Source organism: Candida theae, assembly GCF_024610275.1.
Source record: "Candida theae strain CBS 12239 chromosome Unknown scaffold7, whole genome shotgun sequence".
Taxonomy (NCBI): Eukaryota; Fungi; Ascomycota; class Pichiomycetes; order Serinales; family Debaryomycetaceae; genus Lodderomyces; species Lodderomyces theae.
In genome coordinates, this window is record NW_026261433.1 from 147,820 (window position 1) to 170,783 (window position 22,964).

Sequence of the window (22,964 nt, forward strand, 5' to 3'; positions counted from 1 at the left end):
CGATTGTGGTTTTCTCTACCAGAACAGCCTTGTCTGTCCTAAGCCACCAAAGCATTCAATCGATGACCTATTTTAGTTGGAAGTGGCGTTCCTTTGGCATCCTTTGCTTGTCTTGGAAAACAGTGAAAAAAGGCTGTTGTCTCAGTTCAGACACAAATTGACTCCTTACGATATACACAACTAAGAAACAACCAGTACATTTTGATAAACAATCTATGTGCAACTTCATTGAGTGATCAATTGTACACTCAATTCGAGGCTGTGGTTCACCCCAAATTCTGGACACATATACCCAAGGTTCTTCTTCGCCACACCAAACCATCACCGAGAAAACATTTTGCAATCGGTAACCTAGATGTCTTAAACAAATGTTTTTCTTTTTTATTTTTTTATTCTTTACAAAAGTAATAAAATCAATTCTAGCTAAACAAGATCCTTTGTCTTCTCTCAAGGACACACGCACCCGAGTTCTCTCCTCAATAAGGAATACCATTGGTAATTCTCTGGAATTCATCATACCCTTTGGTATAGAAACTCTCCATCGACTTCTTAATCAACTTTCTGAAATACAATGCAGCTTCTTTATCGCTCTTACCAGGAACAAACCTCAGACGTAAATTTTTTATAGTGGTATCCTTGAAACAAGGCAACCCTGACTCCAACATGGGCACAACTGTCCGAACAATCAATTCCATGTATGGACGACATGCCAAGTAACCCTTGATACACAACTCTTCAAACCACTTGAAAGCTTGAGTATTTTCATTTCCACCCAAAACCATAACCATCTCATGCGTCAACTTGAATGGTGCCGCTTCAAACTTGACTCCTCCAGGAACAATATCAAAACAGAATCCAAAATCAATGTGTAAAATATGTCCTTGGTCATCATACATGATATTACCATTGTGTCTATCCTTGAATTGCAACAAATACGAAATAATTGAATATGCCGCCAACGACTTCACCAAATTGTTTCTTGCGCGTTGAAATTCAATCGATTTTTGTGGGCCAAATTTGGTGATGTAATACTCGAACAATCCATTAACTGCCTCTCTACCCAACATATCTCTAGATGTGGAATTGGGCAAAACATCAATCACACCACATCCTGGAGCAGTCGCAGTGACCCTGTATGGGTAAACATAAAGATCTAATCCGGCATCACTCCAAATGGTACGGAAGATGGAAATCAATTGCAACGCCAAAACATCTTGTCTACAATCATCACCAACCTTGAAAATGGCACTTTGCCACTTCTCAATCTCAACTTGCTGCGGTTTACCATGTTCATCATAATCGGTCAACTCCTTCTTGATTTTGAAAGTGGCCATGAATGGAGCTTTAGCGTGTGATTGCAATGGCTTACCTGACTTACGATTGATGTCAACAAGCACACCATCTGGATTGGATGGCAAATACACACCAGGCTCAACTTTAATCAACGCCATTTCCTCATCAATCTTGGCCTTTTTCTCCGCTTTGGATTTCTTGATGTATGGTTTCAATTTACCGGAAATGTCAGTAACCTCATTAAAGAATCCAAATTCCTTGTGATAAAACGCCAAGTCATCACTACTCAATTCCTTCAACATGGATTCTTGAATTCGATCCAACACGGGCTTCAAATCATCTGGCTCTGTGGAATCATCATCCTTGTAACTATTTGCCAACATATTCCAAATGATTTGGTGTGCAAACAATTGCGACACTTTGGCAGTTTCAATAATAAAACGTTCCACATACCCCTTGGCATCGTGACGTAATGACTGGACAATCTGCGGCACATAGAAAAATGTCAAATTAACATCATGCGATTCCAATGATCTCATTGTGTATTGCAAGATATAAGGATTTGCACCAAATGGAGGTAAAAACAATGTAATGGCATCAATTGGGGAAACTGGTGACCAAAACAACAACTGATGCGAAGGCATATGAGTTCCAAGATTGATACCAATGAAAAATTGCACAGCATCAGGATACGTGACGGCTGGAAGTGGATTCTTGATTATCAATTGCTGAATCAAATCATCATGATTCTTGCTTTCATACCTCATGGCCAAATTAATTGCCAAGATGGGGTCAATTTCATAAGCACGCGTAATGTGGCTATTCGTCACTTGATGCGATGCACCGAGTATCGAACCTGAAGTATCACTTGGATTCAACGAAGTCAACCAAACATTGAACCTGTACACTTCGTCATCAAGAAATTGCAAAAAGATAGTTCGTTTCATCTCAATATCCTTCAGGCGGAAAATCGACACTGCACCAGCCATTCTTGCCACTTCATTCATCACTATCGCCTCGCTCTTGAATTTCAACTTGTTGGCACCAAAGGGGTAAACAAACCTTTGTCTAAACCAAGTCAATGCCCCATCGAAAATCAATTCCGTCAAGTATTTACAGATTCTCGATCCCAATTTCAAATGAACTTGCAAAACTTCAAATGAAAACTTGATCAATTCAAATCTTACCAACCTCGAAAGCGGATGATAACTAGCAAACCTCAAGTTTTTCAACCCCACTTCAACAAACCTAGTAAACAATTTCAACAAATGATCACTCTGATTCAAAGTGGCTTCAAAATTACTGGCAAATAATCGAACCAATTCCAAATGAGGCTCAAAACTTCTTTGCGCCTTGTCAGCCAACTTGACATCAATCGACCTGTTGCTTGGAGCATACTCCATCTTGTCAAATTCGGGATGCACTATATCAAGCTCTTGCGAATATAAACCTTTGCTCAATTCGATTGATTCTTCCCATTTTTGTGCCAACTCACTAAGCAACAACATACTCAATTTAGGTTTATCCTTCATAACAGCAAACCATACACCGCTAGCTGGTATCATTACCAGCGGTTCAAACAATATAAAGGGTATTTCAACCATGTACCGAACCAACTCGGCATTGTTAACATCAGATAACATAGTCAACCCTGCAATTTCCGTCAACAAACTCATAATCTCCTCGTCAGATGGATTCTCAGTAAAGTGGTCAAACAATCTCAGTTTTATATTGTAAACTTTTTCTCTAATGGCTTTGAATGCCAAATCAGATTCTTCATCAGTTCTAAGTGGCAATTTGTTCATAATTTGTGAGACAAAATTTGATCTCCAATTCAACTGCGATACTATTGAAGGTGTGGTATCTAATGCAGATATATTGGCATATGTAATTGCCTGTAGGTCGCGATCATGAGATGAAATGGACCCCGACATCTTTAATGCAAATGACAAGCCAAACTGAATTGGGGTTTCAAATTGCAATTCCTCATTTGCCGCAACATAAGACTGAATTAAACTCTTGACGTCAATATTCGACTTGTACAACAACAAATCTACCCAATTCTTGGCCTTTTCATGGAACCGATTGAACGTGGCACATCTCCAATCATAGTCATCAGACATGGTGATTTTGATTCCCGTGCATCTTGCTCTGAATGACGTGGTTGGATCATACTCATGCACATCAGCATCAGCAATACTTTGAAACAACAATGTCAAGATATCGAAAAGAGCAAACAACGACTTCTTATGACACAATGAAGCGGAAACTTTGTTAATCAACATGTCACAACATTTAATAGAAGCATCTTGCATCTCAGTCACTGGGTGGGTAGTCAATGTCAACATCGTCGTCAACTGATCTGCAATATGATCAGAAGTAAATTGCTTATTAGCACCAGCATTTACTAAACCAATGTAGTCACGAATAATTTTAAAGGCAATAGGACCCAAGAATTTATCAACTCCTGAAATCTTACTTGTTGGATCGGTGAAATAATACAAGATCTTTGAGCAATCACCAGTACGCACTCGCAAACTCTCACAAAAGACAGCAGCTGACAAAAACATCAACTTAGGATACGAAATTGTCCGATGAACTTCAAATATATCACCCAAAAATGTCTTGTGCTCTTTGATGTTGTGGTTTGAGGAACCACGTCTCAACACAGTGTTCAACTCAATTGACGTTTCAGTCCTGTCCCAAGACCTTTCCGACATCAATGGCGGTGTATTATAAGCAATTCTTTCCAATTCCTTGGTAAACACTTTGGCATTTTTAGAGTTCAAATTGTAGCCATGAACAACCATATTGAACCAAATGTTTCTAAACAAGTTGATTGTTTCGGTTTTTTCAATTTTCAAAGGTGCCTGTCCTAAATGAACATCGGGCAACAATTCAGCCAATGGTTTTAAATACACTGCAATTTGATCTCCAACTTCACTAATTTCATTGTGGGATCTGTGATGCTCCAATTGTTGGACATCCCCTTTGCTGATTATCGACAGTAATAACTCGTGCAAGTAAACAAAATACAAGTGATTGTCTGGTTTCAATTTCGACGACAAAATCAATCTGGAGTCATTCAAATGGCCCAACAAGGTGACATTTTTCCTTTCGAATGAGTCGACAGTCAACTTATTCAATAATCTCACCAAAACAATAAATTCACGTTCAGGCACATATGGAGCACATGAACACAATCCTTTTAAAATCAATGGCCCAATTGGCGATTCAACCTTGGTCACTTTCTGCGACAAGATGGTACAGGCCAAAGCTGGAATCGACTCATCGTCACAAGCCTCTGATACTTCAATAATGGCAGTAATTGCATTTTCGCACACTTTTTGATAATCATTCTCATCATATTCACCAGACATGCTTCCCTTGCTAAACAATTGGGAAAATGAGGTCATTGATGTTCTTCTCGAAGATAATGGCGATGACGCATACTCTCTCGCCGATGCATTATCAGTTCCACCCGTGTAATTTTTAGCAGCCCTTCTGGCACTCTTGGAAGGCCCTTGTAATCCTTCATTCGTGACGAATAACAAGTTGGTTAATGAATAGATTGTAGTAACAACGGCATCTTGAGGCAATCTCTTACTTCCCAACCCAACACACTTTGACACGTCCAAACAATATTGTGGTTGTAACCTTGGATTTGCAATAACTGAAGTGAAAACACGCGTCAATAAAGGACCAATCAGGTCATCTTTGAACACCAACAATGATCCATATTGAAACACCGTTAAACCCAAATCAGGATCCAACATGGCATCCTTAATCTCTATATTAGTCTTGAATAGCTCTTTAGATGTGTCAAGATCCAAATTGTTGGTAAACATTCCGCAACTCAAAACCTGCAAGTTGAAGCTTTTTGCCAAGTAGCCCAATTTTAATCTATTGGTGGTTGAATAAACAATGTAAGTTTCACCCCTATCCAAAAACTCCAATTTTCTCAAGGCCAAATCAGTCAAGATTTTAATGATTTCGAGTTGTGCTCTTGGGAAAGACAAGGGGTCTTTTCCATGTCCAACAACTGCTCTACCGTTGATCTCATCCTCATCATACTTTTTGGCTGCTTGGGTCAACAAATATGGCAACAAATCTTGCGATTTTGAGCCTAAAATTTCAACTAAAATCGAGCACATCAATCTCGACAATTTTTCAAGATAAAGAATGGGTGAAAAATTGAGACAAAAATCGCGTTCCAACAATTCTTGGTATGGGTTTGGGTCATCGTAAAGAAAATCTGAGTAATCCTCAATGGCACCAAGAATCTCTGAATTGTCAATTGCCGCATCCAAATTGGTGAAAATGCGGAATGTTCTTGAAGAAAAAGATAAAAACTGAGCATTTTGGTTCAATCCATCAATGACACCACTCAAGGTGAGGAAATTGCTCAATTGCAAATCAGTATTGTCAAAAAGCTTTTCAGTAAATTGATGGAAAATTTCAACAATTTCATCAAAGTATTGCCTATTGGATTGATAAGCCAAATTGATTAAAGCAATCGTCAACTTTTCACCAAGTAATGTCCAAGGAGCAATAGCAACTGATTTGGATACAATGCTGTACGCAAATTGCTGTTCTGGCAATTCAAACAAGTAAACCTTAAACTTATTGATCAAGGTCTTGATTTGACTTGGCAACTTGATTGGCTTTTCAGTAGCATCACACAATGCAACAAGAGTTTCATATTCTTTGGGAGCCATCGCGACATTGGACAACTGGGGACCATTGATGCTGTTGATGGATTTTCGTAAGGGCAATTCCTTAGGAGTAGACGTCAAGAGTTTAGCAAAATCATCCTTCTGTATACCAGTATTAATTTCTTTCAAATTGGATGGAACGTGCTCAACCGTGAGTGCGGCCAACTTCTTAAGAGCCTCACCACGAATGGTACCACGTGTGATACCATAAAAGTCCATTCTGTATCACTTGAGCTGAGTTGTGTCTGGTAAAGTAAAGAGAAGATGGGAAGTTCAAAGTCTTGGAGCGATAGAGTCTTTCAAATATATAAGAGAAGCGAGGGGGGAAGGGAAGGTCTCTGTATCTGAGGAGAGAGAGAAACAACGAAATAAAATGAAGAAAACAAAAAGTGGGGACTTTGACGCTACCAATCACAAGACTTTCACATGGTCCGAATACAAACGTTACCAAATTAGGAAATGAATTCTATGCCTGAACTTTAGTCAGCAAAGAGAGAGTTCTGCGTAACATTGCAAAGGATAAGTATAGTAGATGAGCTAATGACTTTACCAGAAAAGTATACACTGTTATGTATGTATATATATGTATATATATATACATGCAGTTCTCTTACTCACTGAAACAGCAACATCCTGTCCTGTGTTTCTACTTTCCCCCCTCTCATGAGTATGTTTCAATCAACGTATCTCTCAAGTTGCCGCCAATTGCATCTGGTTGGGCATCTTGTAATTTGAAGATTGATTCGATAACGGATAATTCAGGCGCCGTAGTATCTGATCCAGCAACACTGAACCAATCATTAACAACCAATCCAGCACCAACCACATTGGAACCTCTATTCACAGTACCAGCAACCAATGGCACTTGCAATAAACTGCTCAACTCTTCTTGATCTTGAATTGAGGTTTGTGGATGCACCAAACCACCTTGATTACTCAAAGCACAATATGAACCAACAAGAACGTTACCTGCAATAGTTTGACGAAAGACTTCAACTCCCAATACATCAGCAATCAACTCTTCTGTTTCCCTTTCAATATCAGGGTGAACCAATGCAACATAGTCATTACAACATATAACATTTCCCAATGCTGACAATCGCTCTTCAACTCTTTGAATCTTGACGGAGTCTGGTAATGAGTTTCTTAAATGCATCAATTCTTGGTCGGTAGTTTGGGTGGGTACTAAAAGTCCACGTCTATTCCCACTTGTCATACGCCCAACTATACGAGTACCGGCAATAGTTGTGTGAACGATAGGAATAACATCGCCTAGTTCGGCTTCAAACGATGAATAAAAGTTTTCTGAACCGCCAACAGCAACGAGAGCGTATGAGTTTGTTAATTTAGAGAAGACTCCAACTTCATTTGAATTTTCAAATTGAGTTCTAGTGGCCATGATTTTAGTGTAAATTGAAAGCTTTTTCTTGATGTGAATGGTGTGAAATTATAAAACGTGGAAAGCAAATATGGTTATATATATATGTATATATAATTTGGAACAATCTCTTCAAACAAGTACTTGCTTATCTGTCAACAGTGTTTGTTTATATGTTGTGATGATGACTAAATTCCAGAGATGAGGTTGAAGACAGAGTTGAAAAATTAGGGCAAACGAGAAAAAGAAATAAAATTGTTGAAACAAACACGACCTCGGATAAGTATTTGAGAGGCAAGTGCATTCCCTCAATCTTGCAAAGGAAAATAGGTTCCTCTTCTTGAAGGGTTTCACTACAGTTTACAGAGGCAGAGAGACATACACTTTTTCGAATGAAAAGGGGCTCATTTCAATTCAACTGAATTTTAGTTGCAAATCTGCAATACAGCTATGCAGTATTGTTTGAATATCTTGAGTCAAATGGAAGCGACATCGTTAGATTCAGCTTCAAATGAGGAATATTTTGGTTATCTCGATGGAACTTGAAGAGCGACAACTGTCGGGAAATCTTTTGAGGGTCACAAGAGTCGCTGTTGATGAATAAGTGGATCCGAGAGTCAAACTGTTTCAAGATATTTACAAGAGGGGTTGTCGCTTTAGTGCAACAAATTGATAAAATTGAAACTTTATTGGAAAGCTTCCAATGGGTCTTTAATCAGCTATGTTTACGAGTTTTTTTTTTTTTTCTTTCATTGTTCTCTAGCATACACTATATACAAAAAAAACCCTAGTCCAATTCTTCCTTCTCATCATCATCCTCATCTTCACTATCTTGCCACTCATTGACATCATTCATATCTTCATCCTCAGCCTCATGGTTTGGAAGCACTTCCAAACCTTTCTCACCAACAACAATATTAACGGTTTCTTTATCCTTTATTTGTCCTTTAAGAATGTAAATTGCCAACTTGTTCAATATCTCATTTTGAATCAACCGATTCAATGGTCTAGCACCCAAGTCCGCCGACCATCCATTCTTTATCAAGTAGTTCATGGCATCGTCATCCAAGTGCAAGGTGATCCTCTTTCCATTATCTTCAAATCTCTTTGTCAACTCATTCAATCTGATTTTAACAATCTTGGCAATTGCCTTTCTCGACAATCTGTTGAAAATGATAATGTTGGAAATACGGTTCAAAAATTCCGGTCTGAAATGTGATTTAACAGCAGCCATGACATGCTCTTTAGTGCTGGTATCAATTTTGCTTCCCTTTGATTCACTAATGTATTGAGCTCCCAAATTGGATGTCATTATGAAAATGGCATTGGAACAATTGACCAATTTTCCCTCACCATCAGTGATTCTACCATCATCCAAAATCTGCAACAAGATGGTCAACACTTCGGGAGCTGCTTTTTCAACTTCATCAAACAACACAACTGAATATGGTCTTCTAATCAATGGTTCTGCAAGAATGTTTCCTTCTCCATACCCGACAAATCCAGCGTTGGAACCCAACAATTTGGATGTGGACCATTTGTCCAATTCAGAACAGTCAATGCGAATCAATGCTTTTTCGTCAGCAAACAAGAACCCGGCTAATTTCTTGGCCAATTCAGTCTTACCAGATCCAGAAAGACCAAGGAAAAGGAACGAAGGTGGTTGGTTAGGGTTTGACAATCCTGATCTCCTCAATCTGATGGCATTGGACACCGCTTTAACCGCTTCTGATTGACCAACAACCGAGCTCGACAATTCCGATTCCAAGTTGATCAACTTGGCATTTTCAGCTTGACTTAATTTTGTAACTGGAATACCAGTCAATCTAGCAGCTGTCTCACAAATTTGATCGGGACCAACTGCATTCTTCAATAAGCTGTCCAAATTGGCAGACTCTTCCTCTGCAACTCTAACTTCCAATTCTTCAATTTGTTTTTCAACATCGGGGATGGCAAAGTATCTCAAGTCGGCAGCAGTGGCAGTATCATGTCTTCTCTCCGCATCTTGTGCTTTAACTTCCAACTCATCCAATTTTCTCTTTGCGGCAATAAGCAAATCGTGACCGGCACGTTCTTGATTAAACCTTTCCTTTAATGGTCCCATTTGTTCTTCAATGCTAGCCTTCTTCTTCTTGGCAGCTTCCAATCTCTCTTTGGAGTTGGAGTCGGCGTCCTTATCTCTCTCCAACGCATTGATTTCAACTTCAACCAAATGCAATTCTCGTTCAAGGTTATCCAATTCTTCAGGTTTGGAATCTCTAGCAACGGCAACGGCAGCGGCACTTTCATCGACTAAATCAACTGCTGAATCAGGCAATGCTCGGTAAGTCAAGTAACGCGAGGCCAATTGCGCAGCTGTGACAAGAGCGCTATCCAAGATTCTCACTCCATGATGGATTTCGTATCGTGGTTGCAATCCTCTCAAGATTGCAATGGTTTCATTGACAGTTGCTGCTGGGACGTCAATTTTTTGGAAACGTCTATCAAAAGCACCGTCCTTGGCAATGAATTTACGGTATTCGGCAAACGTGGTGGCTCCAATACAATGCAATTCACCTCTGGCCAACATTGGTTTCAAAAGATTGGCAGCATCGGATTTGCCATCACCCATAACAGTGTGGATTTCATCAATAAACAAAATGATAAATTCCTTGGATTTGGAGATATCATTCAAGACCCCCTTTAATCTCTCTTCAAACTCACCCTTGTACTTTGCCCCAGCAGTTAACGCACCCATATCAAGAGAAAACAATCTTGCATTTGACAAAACATTGGGCACATCTCCATCAACAATCCTTTGAGCAACACCTTCAACAATCGATGTTTTTCCCACACCGGCATCTCCCACAAGAACCGAGTTCGATTTCGATCTTCTTGCAAGGACCCTAATCACACGCCTAATCTCTTCTTCTCTTCCTATAACAGGATCAATCTTACCCTCTCTGGCCTTTTCAGTGAAATCCTCACAGTACTTGTTCAAAAACTCATAACTCGAGGAGGAATCAGCTTGTCTTGAATCAATTCTTTGGTCGCCTCGTAACTCTAATGCCTGGGCCTTGATGGCATCAGTCTTGATACCGGCCTCTTTGAAAATATCCTTGACTGATTGGTCCTCCAAAAGAGCCAACAACAAATGGTCTTGGGCAATGTAGTAGTCCTTTTGTTGTTTTTCAATCTTGGCGGCATTTTGCAACACTTGGCCCAATTGGTAGCTAGGTCTAACGTCATCGGGCGGTGGGTTTTGACTTGGTAATCTAACCAAGTGTTTGTTTACTGTTCGTTCAAATGCGGGCCATTCGTACCTTGCTTTTTGAATCAATGTTTGCAAGTATGGTGTGGATTTTTCTGTGTCATCACTGGGGATGAATGCAGCTAACAAATGTAATGGAAGCAATTGAGTATTTGAATTTTCTTTACACAAGTTGGTTGCATTTTGTATAATACGCAATGCGTTATCAGTGTATTGAGTTTCGTCCATAGTTTAGCTGTTGTAGTATGTGTATCGGTTTAAGTATGAGAAAGAAGAAAGAAAAAAGAAAAACGGAAAAAGGTAAGCAATTGGAGTTGGCAAGACATTGGTCAAATGTCGGGATGTATTTATACAAAGAATGTCAGCGGTTAGCAATGATACTGATTGGGTGTCATATGTTAAAGTTTTACGTACTCCCTTTTTGTGTAATATGTGTTTGTTTCGTTCTAGATAATTCCACACAGTGCGAGAACATACTAGAAACACATAACTATACTACTGCAATAAGGAGACACCTAACATGTATACACGGCGATAGCAGTGTATACCCATTATAGGCAAATACTATTCAACAACACAATTGTCAGCCGCACCATATACTCTCACACACCGCCTTTTGTATCAATTGGTCCTTGGTTTGCAATATCATACTGCTGCTGCCCTGTGCGCAAAATAACTCCATTGCTTGGGAATACTTTTGTGCAACTCAGGTAAAGAAAAGATTAATCCATACCAAGAAAATGGTCCCAAACACCTCCGATAACTCAAACTAACTTCTTGCCTGTACCATGAATGTTAAAATATACTGCACTAATCCATCTCCTAGCAATATCACAATGTCTACTTCAAGACCATTTCAAAGATCTTGAATGGACAGACACAGACACTAATGCCACAGTCACGACAACGACACCTCGATTCAACCTCACGGAAATCACTCCATACTTTCTCAAAATCACCCAGCAACGGGAGCTGACCCAACTGCAACCGCATGTTTACGCCATATCCACTCTCGATAAACTTCAATCATCAACCCACATCTCAAAACTCTCCAATCACAACAATATATTTTATATAAAATCAAGACAAAGTTCACTCCAGTTCGACCACAAGCTCGAGTACTGGACATTGCTCACTGCAAACTCCACTACAGTCACGGATGCAACTGCAACTGCAAACACAAACACAAACACAAACACAGACACAAACACACTTACTAGCTCCACCTGGATCCCCATCACATCCTGCCTCGAACTGATCCACGGCAGCGGCGGCTACTTATCCCGCTACATCACCATCCACCTCGAGCAAACACTAGACCAAATCGGCGAAGCAACGTTGGGGATCCCTCCGTTATACTTTGCAATAGGAACGAGTTTGGCCATGGGTAAACGAGTCGGGTTCGCAAAGCAAAATACGTTGTTGTTCAGTTGTGCCATAAACCCGGGCGAGGTGGCTCAATTCTACATCAGGCCCCATTTTGTCAATGTTGTTGGATTGAAGCGGGTTTGGTTCAAGTTTAAGGGGAAAAAATTGCATTATGTGGGGTATAACTTTATCAAACCTTTTAAAATGCTCGTGGTGGATACGCCAGAACATCAATGTTGGGTATCGAGGAATATCAATGATTTGCAATGCGGAGAGGGGGGGGAGAAGAAGCAATGCTGGTGGTGTTGATGCTGACTCGTTTGGAAATGAAAAAGATTACAATTGACTTGTAAAGGGGCCGAGAGTAGAGAGTATCAGGCACTAGCAAATCTCGTTCATACAATCTGCAGACGTTGCATTCATTTCATAATTTCGTAACTAATGATTAATTTAATGCTCTATAAACTCATAACCCGTAAATAATCCCAATTAATGGAAAAATATATCAAAACATCGAACTAAATTGTGCCAAAAAATAAAAATTTTCTCACCATCAAACCCACCAAATTTACTCCCCATCGCGCTCCTGCAGTTGCTCCTCTTGACTATTCTTCTTGAACTTGAATTTCTTCATCTTGTTAAAGTAGTTCATCGAATTATCTACAATCTTGTGTATGCTGGTGCCTGTATTAGCACTAAGTGGAGTGGTGGGACTAGTAACCATGGTAAGATCAGATGTAGTGTTATGATGATGATGATGTTGTTGTTGTTGTTGTTGGTTGTGCTGGTGTTGATGCTGGTGGCTTTTGTAGTAAACACTTCCTCCCAGCATTGAAGACGATGGACCAGACTTGGAACTACTTGAGTTGTTGCGTGAAGAGGCTGGCGTATCTTGCAACAATTCACCATGCAGGAAAGATCCATCAGGACATGTTACATCAGTCACACCATTTGAGGACCTTGTTGACGATGACGAGGAGGAGGACACCGCGTCAGAAACCAAATCGGAGCAAATTGAAGGTGGCCGTGATCTAGAAGTGGGTGGTAGTAATGATGACGACGCTGTAGATGCTGCCGAGACTACACTACTGTTGTCGTTTGCCATATCTGCCACTGGAATGGAGTAATAATCATAACCATCAATCATTACTGAGGACGGCTTGTGTTTGTGTGGACTGCCAGGCTTATTGCCGCTGCTGGTGGTGGTGGTGGTGGTGATGTTTTGCGAATAATGATGATCATGGTGCTTGTGAGTGTTGACTGTTGCTGTCGTTGACACGTTGTCGGCAGTGGTAGTAGCAGTGCTGGTGTTGGCAACTTTGCTACTGTTACTACTGTGGCGTCTCTTGTTATTTCTACCGAAAAGTGAAATGTGCCGAGTCAACAGCGAATGTGGTTGTGAGTTTGACGACAGTGCAGAATTTGGTACTGACAAGTATTGCAGCACCACTGGTGTTTGTGGCTGCAGTTGTTGTGTTTGCGTTTGCGTTTGCGTTTGCGTTTGGTGGTGCTGTTGCTGCTGCTGTTGCTGTTGTTGCAAATGTGGTGGTGGCGAATAAGGTGGGGTTAATGGGCATTGCTGATTTATGATTGCAGTATCAACAGTAGGCCTCACATGACCAGACAGTAGGATACTCGAGTTAAACCCAACTTTGTTGAAGACATCATCATCATCATCATCATCATTATTATTCTCCTCACCAATGGTTTCACTATTCTTTCTTGAGGCTGGTAATGATCGAGGTAGAGACCCCATGGCGATGGATCTTCTTCTATATAACCCGCATTTAGTCCTGGTAACAGTTTTCAAATATTCGTGATACAAGTTTTGCAAGATTTCATTGATAATGTACACTTTACAATTTTGAACAGTAGATTCCAAGGGTAGTTGGGCAAAATGTAAAGTTGAACTTAATCTACTAGGTAAATTAACTTCCCATTCTGATTCAGCAATGAGAAACTTCGAATAAATTTGTTGCCACTTGGTTAAAGGATCCGTGGTGCGGGTGGTGGGGGTGGTCGAGTTGCTGTTGTGGACACAAGTTAGGAACTTGTTTAGTTCTAGAATAAATTGTAGATTCTCTTGACAGTGAATGGAAGATAAGTAATTGTTGAATGAAAGGAGTGTAATGTTGGGGTTCTTTGACAGTGCTGGTGTTGTACTGGCGTAGGGAGTATTTGTAGCGTCACTGATACTGTTGCTGCTGACATTATTTTCATTGCCTTGTGAGGTGGTTGTGGTTGCTTGTTTATCCAAGGTAGTTGTTGAGTTGTGTATCAAGTCATGAAGAGAAGGTATATCATGCTCTTCTTCTTCTTCAGGTATTTGGTGCTGCTGTTGTTGTGTGGTCTGTTTTCTACTGTCATTGTCTATGCTGTTGATAAAAGGTAGATTGAATTGCTTCGATGCAACGCAAGGCGTAGTGGGTGCAGTAGCAGATATTCTACTATTCGAAGTACTTAGTTTGTAGTTGTTCATCCTGTTAAGGGGAGGGAAGGGTTGTTCTTGTTGAGGCGTGCAAGTTATAGGGGGGGGGATATATAGTTACAAGAGTAAAGGTTGATATATATAAAAACTGTGGAGAAGCAAAGAGCTCTATATATACAAGATGATATCTCTGAATGTATGGAGATAAGAGAAAATATTGTGGATTACAAACCCACAGTATCTGTTTTTTTGTGTAGAAAATCTAAAAGAGAAATAGTAGTACAGTATTACGTAATGAAACAACCGAAATATGATTCATCAGTTACGTAATATCTTAAGAAACAATATCACTAAATTCTTATTGTGTATTGTGATTATGTGTAACTCTCTTCACATACTCTTTTGAAAAAAAAAAAATAAGAAAGCGCACACTCCGAGATATAAAATAAACTTAGATGTGGTAGTGTACTTTGTGCTAATTCTCAGTATTGTGTGTAAATATATCTGTATATCTTTCTGTATGTGCTATAACTTTACACCGCTCTCTGCGCAAATCTACTAGTTGGTATACTCCACCTCCTGTTGTGGTGGTTTTATACGTTTGTATCTGCTGGTCAACTCAAACAGAACGTAACAAATATACAAGTATTATATGGGTGGCTAATTATAGTTTCCAGACGCATATGTTTTAAAAAAAAGAAAAAAAGAGTATTCAAAAAAGAATATAGTCATCGAATTGTCTTGCATGATGGTAATGTTGTGGCTGGATACTAAACTGCAATGTAAACTTGTTTGTTGCTATGCGTTTGTATTAAAGTTAAATATTGGTTAGTGATGATGTAGAATGGGAGAGGGGTTGACGTAGTTAGTTTGTAATTGTTTGTACTGTGGTGGTTGTTTGTTACTGCTTTATGCCTATACACTTTGTAAATAGTTTATCAATTCTGGTGACGTATAGTATGGTATGGTATGGTATATGTGTATGTGTATATATCATATTACGTAGTTGTTTTGTAAAAGAATGATATCATATCATTCTTTCTTTCTGTCTCTCTCTCTCTTTATGTCTAATAACTGTGTTAGTTAATAACTTTTTGATACCTAAATTATCAAAAAGAAAAATGTCTGGGATTGATACTTTTCTCCGCATTTCATTTTGGTGATTACTACGTTTGTTAATTTCTTTTTCTCTCTTTTTTATTTTTTTTTTTTGTTTTAAATAGATAGATCGTAAACTACTAATTTGTAACTATTGTATTACTACTGTATTATTATTATTATTATTATTATTATTAGTCGTAGTAGTAGTGGAAGTATACTGCATACTGCCTAACTGCACTACACTTCACTACAAATATGCATTTGTATTCAAATGTAACAAACGTTTGCGCAATTTTTAAAATAATACACTATGAGTAAATATTTTATTTTTTTTTATTTATTTTTTTAGTCTTCAAGGAGAGAGGTGTAGATTACGTAATAGTATATCGTATATGCTTTTTGAGTATGTTATAGTATGCACACCCCCTTTTTTTACCCCTCTTTTTTCTCAGTTTTAATTCCGTCTCCGCAATTTTGTCAAATCTGTACTGAAATACAATTTACAACTATTTACATTCAGTACTCAATACTACTACTACTACTACTACTACTACTACTACTACTACTACTACTACTACTACTACTATTTAATACTACATTTTTTACCACCTTTTAGTCTTCTATTACAAAGAGGAGACAACAAATCAAGTCTCTTTTATCGCATTCTCCACAATTTGAATATTCCTCAAATACATACATATACAATATTCCCTCTTACATAAAAACTATCAACAATAATATCAAATCACTTTTTCCAGCCACAATTTATCTCCGTTTTTGTGGTGGGTGCCTAGACAATAACTCCCCCCCCCCCCTCCTCCTCTTTCTTTCTCTCTTAATTTGGTAGAGTTCAATTCAAATCATGAAACATACTAGAGAAAGGGTATTCACAGCTATTTTTAGTCTCAAACACAAAGCATATAATATGCATGCATAACGACCTATATGCAAAAGACTTGTTGTTGTTGTAAATATGTGTATGTCGACATAAAGACTTGTTGGAAATCTCATTTTTGCAATAGTTTATTTGGTTCTACATACACCACCACAAACGAAACAATATTTTGTTTTCTTAACTGCATGTGAACCTTCTTCAGAATACACCCTGATAAAAGAAAATCTCAATCCAACTATCATGGGTAACTGAAACCAAAATCCCTCACTTCTCCTTCCAATATCCATCTACTCTTCATTTCCACTACGTAAAAATGGCAAAGACGGATATATCTTAGACAAAGTATTGCACTTGCAAGCTATACCTGAATGCAGTGTAAATAAACCATCTTTGCAAAAGTAGAGGAGTTTCGAAGAACCTTTATTATTTTTTTTTAAGGTATATGCCCAATTAACCTCAACTTCATACATATCATACAGAGAGGACTTTTTACATACACTTTTTCCATAATTGCTCTCCGATTAGGTTTAACGAGGCACCAATGCATCATTGGTCAAGAAAAGAATTCTTCCATCTATGACAAAATTCTGATAAAAAATTAATCAAACGTCGAAATTCAAAGAACCAGCAAATTAGCAGCAAAATACGCAGTGAAATTCGCGTGAGATTTGCACTAGTCCAAACAAAGACTCCATCATGGGTCAGCCACTCAAGCACATTGAACTGCATCATGTGACCTCTCCACTGAGGATGTAGCTCCCTTTCTTTCAAGTTTACTCATTTTGCAACCATTTTTTTTTTGGACACATTCTCAGAGTCTTTGACAATTCTTTTTCTCCTGTGTCACCCGGGTCATCCATACTTCAATATCCGAGAAGTCTCGGAGCGAAAAAAAAAAAAAATAAATGCCTGAAAACAAAAAAAAATGTATGAGACACGATTCCTTCATGCGCCGGGATGAGCCACGCACCATTTTGACGTTGACACAGTATCGATGATTCACATTGAAACTGTAATGTTGAGTAGTAAGCTTCATTACTAATCAGACATATCACATCAGTCTGTTCTCTTTCCCTCTGCGTGTGATCACTTCACATCTGCATATTATCAGTTACAAAATTATTATTGTTTTCTCTCTCTCTCTCTCTCTAACTCTTTCGCTCACTCCGTTAAATGACTCTCTCTGATTCCCGGAGTTTTTTTTTTTTCTCAGTGACAACCGAGAGAGAGAGAGAGTCCAATGAAAAAAACATAATTTCATCTCCAATCATCATCAATCATCAACTTTCTCTTTAGCAACAACAAAAATTTTAAATTTTTTCTCCACGTCTTCTCAAGCAAGAAATATACTAAGGACCAGTCTTTCCACATATTCATAGACTATTTTTTTTTTTTCATTCTATTTATTTGTTTTACTGAACCCTTGCTAAACCTTCCTCCCGTTTTTCAGATCATGTTGTCAAGAGGAGTTAATTCAAGTTTGAAAAGAACCGCTCAAAGAGCTCTCAAGTCAAATGTTGCCACCGCCAGTTTGAAATTCTCCAGTGCTCAAGCATCCAGATGTCTTCATACTCAACAACCACTTGCTAAACCTCAATCCGCTTTCAACAGCAAGTTTACTAGTTTAAGTTTGGGGTCTGTTAGATATGCATCCACCAAAGTCAAGGTTCCAGATATGGCTGAGTCCATCACTGAGGGTACTTTGGCTGCTTTCAATAAAGAAGTTGGAGATTTTGTAAACTTGGATGAAACTATTGCCACTATCGAAACTGACAAGATTGATGTTGAGGTTAATGCACCAGTCAGTGGTACCATTACCAAGTTTTTAGTTGATGTTGAAGCTACTGTTGAAGTTGGACAAGAGATTGCTGAAATCGAAGAAGGTGACGCTCCAGAAGGTGGTGCTAAGAAGGAGGAATCCTCGTCATCCGGTAAAGAAGAAACTGAGCAAAAGAAGGAGGAACAAGAAACTAAACAACCTGAAGAACCTAAAAAGGAGGAGCCAAAGAAGGAGTCGAAACCAGCTCCACCACCAAAGAAGGAATCAGCACCAAAGAAACAAGAAAAGAGCTCTGCTTCTGCTGACGCTCCAACTTTTACCAACTTTTCCAGAAATGAAGAGAAAGTAAAGATGAACAGAATGAGATTGAGAATTGCTGAGCGTTTAAAGGAATCTCAAAACACTGCTGCTTCATTGACCACCTTCAATGAAGTCGACATGTCCAATCTAATGGAAATGAGAAAATTGTACAAGGATGAGTTTTTGGAAAAGACTGGAATCAAGTTGGGTTTCATGGGTGCCTTTTCCAAGGCTGCTTGTTTGGCTGCTAAGGACATCCCTGCAGTTAACGCATCTATTGAAAACAACGATACTTTGGTATTCAGAGACTATACCGATATTTCAATTGCCGTTGCTACACCCAAGGGTTTGGTTACGCCAATTGTTCGTAATGCCGAATCTAGATCGATTTTGGGCATTGAGCAAGAAATTGCCAACTTGGGTAAGAAGGCCAGAGATGGTAAGTTGGCCTTGGAAGATATGGTTGGTGGTACATTCACCATTTCCAACGGAGGTGTATTTGGATCATTGTATGGTACTCCAATCATCAATATGCCACAAACCGCCGTTTTGGGATTGCATGGTGTCAAACAAAGACCAGTGACTGTTAATGGGCAAATTGTGTCGAGACCAATGATGTACTTGGCCTTGACTTATGATCATAGAGTTTTGGATGGTAGAGAAGCCGTTACCTTCTTGAAGACAATTAAGGAATTAATTGAAGATCCAAGAAAGATGTTACTTTTAGAATAATTGAAATGGTGGTAGTGTAGGCGTATAAATACATATCTGAAAAAAAAATAAATAAAAGAAAGCACATATAATAAGATAATGATGTAATGCAGTAGAAGACAGAAGGGCAAGAGATTAACCATTTTGAAATCGATTTATGACATCAGCCACGTGCCACACCCGCAAACTCTCGTAAGCTGCAGAGAAAAGTGTAAGTGAGCGCCTCACAAATGTGCCACAATGGCAACTCTTTTGCTCCCCATAATCAGCATCACCTTTACAAAACTATCAAGTGATTCGCAACATTTATATAGCGTTTATATGATACACCACAAAGTAATACAACAGAGAGAAAAAAAAAAAAAAAATTAAGAGAAAAGAAAATAACTTAACTGCAAAAATGTTGACACAAAATTGTCCTCAATGTTTACCTTCCACCCTAATTAGGTAAGTTGATTGCGATTGTACACCTCAAGTCCATTTTTGCATCAATTTTGCTCTATTTAGAAGACATATCAGAGCATCAAAAAAAAACAACAGAAGGCAGCAATAAAAAAAAGTATTCAAGGTATATAACTCTTCCTTTCAGTATTCTGCATTTGGACACTCTGCGATACGAATGCAACCCACAAGTTGGCAAAAAAAAGGAGAAGAAGAAGAAAATACAGCATAGGAGAAAGAATATCAAGTTTATTTATACGGTTTTACTTCTTCGAGAGAGAGTATTTCATTTGTATCCAATCTTGCCCACTTTATTGACACAATTCGATTATTACCATCACGTACCTGCTCATAGAAAAATAGGAGAGGATCAATTGTACTTGCTATTTATAAAAACTATCAAACCACCAACTATCTGAAAGCTTTCATTTGTTGGTTTCCTCAAGAGGTCAATTATCTCACACCATCAGTCTCTACCCAATATCAATCAATAATGGAGAAATATATCAATTTTGGAGACGAAGGGGAGACTTTGAAACTGGACCTCCAACTCAACGTCGACAACTTTGACCAATTCTGGTTACCACTGGATCTCAATGCTAGCAACAAAAATACCACCACCAATGCACCCCAAGTCAACAACAGCAACCACAACAGAACTGAGGACCTCGACTACTTAATCAATGAAACACTCACTGGACTACAGGATCTAGATGTGCCAAGTGGGTTTGCCATGGCCAATAATGGAGGCTTCCCCGCAGCCTCATACAGTCAACATACAAGGCACAAGTCAAAGACACACAGTAGACAAATGAGTGGAACGGCGATTTTTGGATTCATTGACCATACTCGAGATTGGTCCATTGGTGGAACTTTGCAACCTAATGATTTTTACAAGCCTAATCACCAATTGTTTGGGAAGTCCATTGACTGGAGAAACATCAACCCAAATGACTTGTTGAATGCAGGCACATTAGATAATTCAGCTCAGAATCAGGAAAGAGAATCGGCGGTGAAGGAGTCTAATCAAGCTAAATCACAGAAGGTTAATAAACCAGTTAAGAAAGACACACCAAGCCAAGATATATTAAATCTCAATTTCGAAAAGGAACCGACATTCTTAGTAGACAAGTATGGCAACGATGAGGGTGAAGAAAACAATTTCACTGCCAACAGATTGGCACAACTGTCTCCAATTAAGCAAATTTCAACGCCAACTAGTTCACAGCCGCATAGTCAAAATCACAATCAAATTAGCGTTACTCAACCACAAACTGTAAAGCAGAATGATTACGTTGTAACTAATCAAAGTCCCAAGTCTTACAAGTTCCCACCACCGGCAGCACCGCGGTTCAAGAATAGTAAACCCCAAGAAGAGATGTCCCCTTCACCTCTACAAAGCAGATCAAACAGGTACGAGTATCGTGAAGGTGAAACAAATAGAATTGTGAATTCATATTCTGCGAAATATTTACAATCATTGCAATTTACACAACAACAACAACAACAACAACTGAAAAATAGTTTAATGAGCGATGCTATTTTGCAACCGAAACTACCATTCGAATATGTTGACGATTTCGAACCATTGCTAGGAGAGGCAAACTTATTGAAGAACACCGATGAAGAGCAAATGGCTTCTGAAATGCAATATGTTCCTCTACCGGTACAAGAACCCGGTTATTTAGCAAGAGCAACTGGTAAAGATGCCCCTTCTTTCCAACAAAAGCAAGAGCAATTGGCGTCACCAGCAATGACGCAAGCTACAATGAGTTCAAAGCCACAACTGTCATGCTCAACAGAGCCATTAGTAGAGCCACAAGGAGGCAGCAATGAATTTGCCAACAACTTTCTTTTCAACACCTTTTTACCACCACCTTCACCACCCACACTTTCCAATTCACACGACTCTCCCAATTGGCAATCATCTCCAGAACCACAATCGCCATCCCCTGGCAGGACACCTGGACTGTTTTTGCATAAGCAACAACAACAACAACAACAAGATGTTTCGCCATTGCATCCTAGTCTAAAAGGTTCCAATGTTAATTTCTATACCCCAATGTACTACAATCGAGATCAACAACAGCAGCAACAACTTTCGGACGCATTTCAATCCTCCCCATTGCACCATATCCAAGAAGAAGATGATGATGGCGAGACACAGCAGAAGTCTACTCTTGATAAGATTGAGTTTCGACAACAGCATTTGCATCAGTTGACTCAGCGATACAATCCGTCAAGTCAATTTCTTGTGAGTAAAGGAAGTTCTCGACAACATGCCACCAATTCATCCCCCTACAAAGCCATTAGCAACAACAAGAGCGCCAACTACTTAAATTCATCGCCATTCTCAACCATAAATTCATCACCAATAAGATACTACACATCTCCCGATAAATTAACAACTAAAATAATCCCATCACAGTCACCATCAGTAGTACCACAACAAGACACTGCAAGTCCAGATCCCAACGCAACCATCACCCAAATAACCCCCTTGCGCAACACCACCTACCTATCCACTCCAGTCAAATCCAACACCCATAACCTCCTCCATCAACTCCAAAATTCAACTCAACACACGCAACATCAACACCAACAGCCACCGCCACCGCCACATTTAGAATGGAGCCCACTCATCAGTCCCAACCTGAAAATCCCCCTCAAGAAACAACTCAAGGACACGTCACCACGTAACCGCATCAAGAAAACCACATTGTTACCACCTGGCGAAATCGACAATTATTGGGTCGGACCCAACAAGGACAAAAACTTTATCTGCACATACAAAAACTGTGGCAAAGTTTTCACACGCAGGTACAATGTCCGATCACACGTTCAAACGCATCTAAGTGACAGGCCATTCGGTTGTGAATTTTGCGGTAAGCGGTTCGTGCGCCAACACGACTTGAACCGTCATTTAAAAGGTCATGGTCAGTCGAAAATGTACAAGTGTCCATGTGGGAAGGATTTTACAAGGGAAGATGCAATGAAGAAACATCAGGAGAGGAATATCTGTGTTGGTGGTGTGAATGGCATGGTCAATAAACCGTCAGTTAAGAGACGCGTTGGTGGCAATGGTGGCCATATCGACGTTGCTGATCTAAGTGATGATCGGGTGTCGAGGAGGTTATTTGCTGATATCATTAATGAGAAGAATATGGCTAGGAAGTAGGCTGACAGAGAGAGAGAGAGAGAGAGAGAGAGAGAGAGAGATGGAGAGAATGCACGACTGGTGTGTTCGTGTTATTGATGGTGGTCTTTGCCTTTTCTTTGTTTGCAACGGGGACTTTGGTCTTTC

General features: G+C 39.3%; 7 protein-coding genes across 7 annotated transcripts; 3 read left to right on the forward strand and 4 right to left on the reverse strand. All coding sequences in view use genetic code 12, as the record gives it.

Annotated features, from left to right (window-relative positions):
• Window positions 1-476: 476 nt before the first annotated feature.
• Window positions 477-6,227, reverse strand: STT4 (1-phosphatidylinositol 4-kinase; the record flags this gene model as incomplete). The annotated part of the gene is made up of 1 exon (XM_051751577.1): window positions 477-6,227. The coding sequence occupies one exon, from the start codon at window positions 6,225-6,227 to the stop codon at window positions 477-479; it is 5,751 nt and encodes a 1,916-aa protein (XP_051609189.1).
• Window positions 6,228-6,669: 442 nt separating this feature from the next.
• On the reverse strand, window positions 6,670-7,407 carry KGF57_002281 (translation initiation factor 6; the record flags this gene model as incomplete). Its single annotated transcript, XM_051751578.1, has 1 exon — window positions 6,670-7,407. One exon carries the CDS (start codon window positions 7,405-7,407, stop codon window positions 6,670-6,672), a length of 738 nt encoding a protein of 245 aa, XP_051609190.1.
• Window positions 7,408-8,173: 766 nt separating this feature from the next.
• On the reverse strand, window positions 8,174-10,864 carry HSP104 (chaperone ATPase; the record flags this gene model as incomplete). Its single annotated transcript, XM_051751579.1, has 1 exon — window positions 8,174-10,864. One exon carries the CDS (start codon window positions 10,862-10,864, stop codon window positions 8,174-8,176), a length of 2,691 nt encoding a protein of 896 aa, XP_051609191.1.
• Window positions 10,865-11,428: 564 nt separating this feature from the next.
• Window positions 11,429-12,313, forward strand: KGF57_002283 (uncharacterized protein; the record flags this gene model as incomplete). The annotated part of the gene is made up of 1 exon (XM_051751580.1): window positions 11,429-12,313. One exon carries the CDS (start codon window positions 11,429-11,431, stop codon window positions 12,311-12,313), a length of 885 nt encoding a protein of 294 aa, XP_051609192.1.
• A 259-nt stretch (window positions 12,314-12,572) lies between these two features.
• RGS2 (GTPase-activating protein) lies at window positions 12,573-14,483 on the reverse strand (the record flags this gene model as incomplete). Its single annotated transcript, XM_051751581.1, has 1 exon — window positions 12,573-14,483. The coding sequence occupies one exon, from the start codon at window positions 14,481-14,483 to the stop codon at window positions 12,573-12,575; it is 1,911 nt and encodes a 636-aa protein (XP_051609193.1).
• A 3,398-nt stretch (window positions 14,484-17,881) lies between these two features.
• On the forward strand, window positions 17,882-19,240 carry KGD2 (alpha-ketoglutarate dehydrogenase; the record flags this gene model as incomplete). Its single annotated transcript, XM_051751582.1, has 1 exon — window positions 17,882-19,240. The coding sequence occupies one exon, from the start codon at window positions 17,882-17,884 to the stop codon at window positions 19,238-19,240; it is 1,359 nt and encodes a 452-aa protein (XP_051609194.1).
• A 913-nt stretch (window positions 19,241-20,153) lies between these two features.
• On the forward strand, window positions 20,154-22,838 carry ACE2 (DNA-binding transcription factor; the record flags this gene model as incomplete). Its single annotated transcript, XM_051751583.1, has 1 exon — window positions 20,154-22,838. The coding sequence occupies one exon, from the start codon at window positions 20,154-20,156 to the stop codon at window positions 22,836-22,838; it is 2,685 nt and encodes an 894-aa protein (XP_051609195.1).
• Window positions 22,839-22,964: the final 126 nt, after the last annotated feature.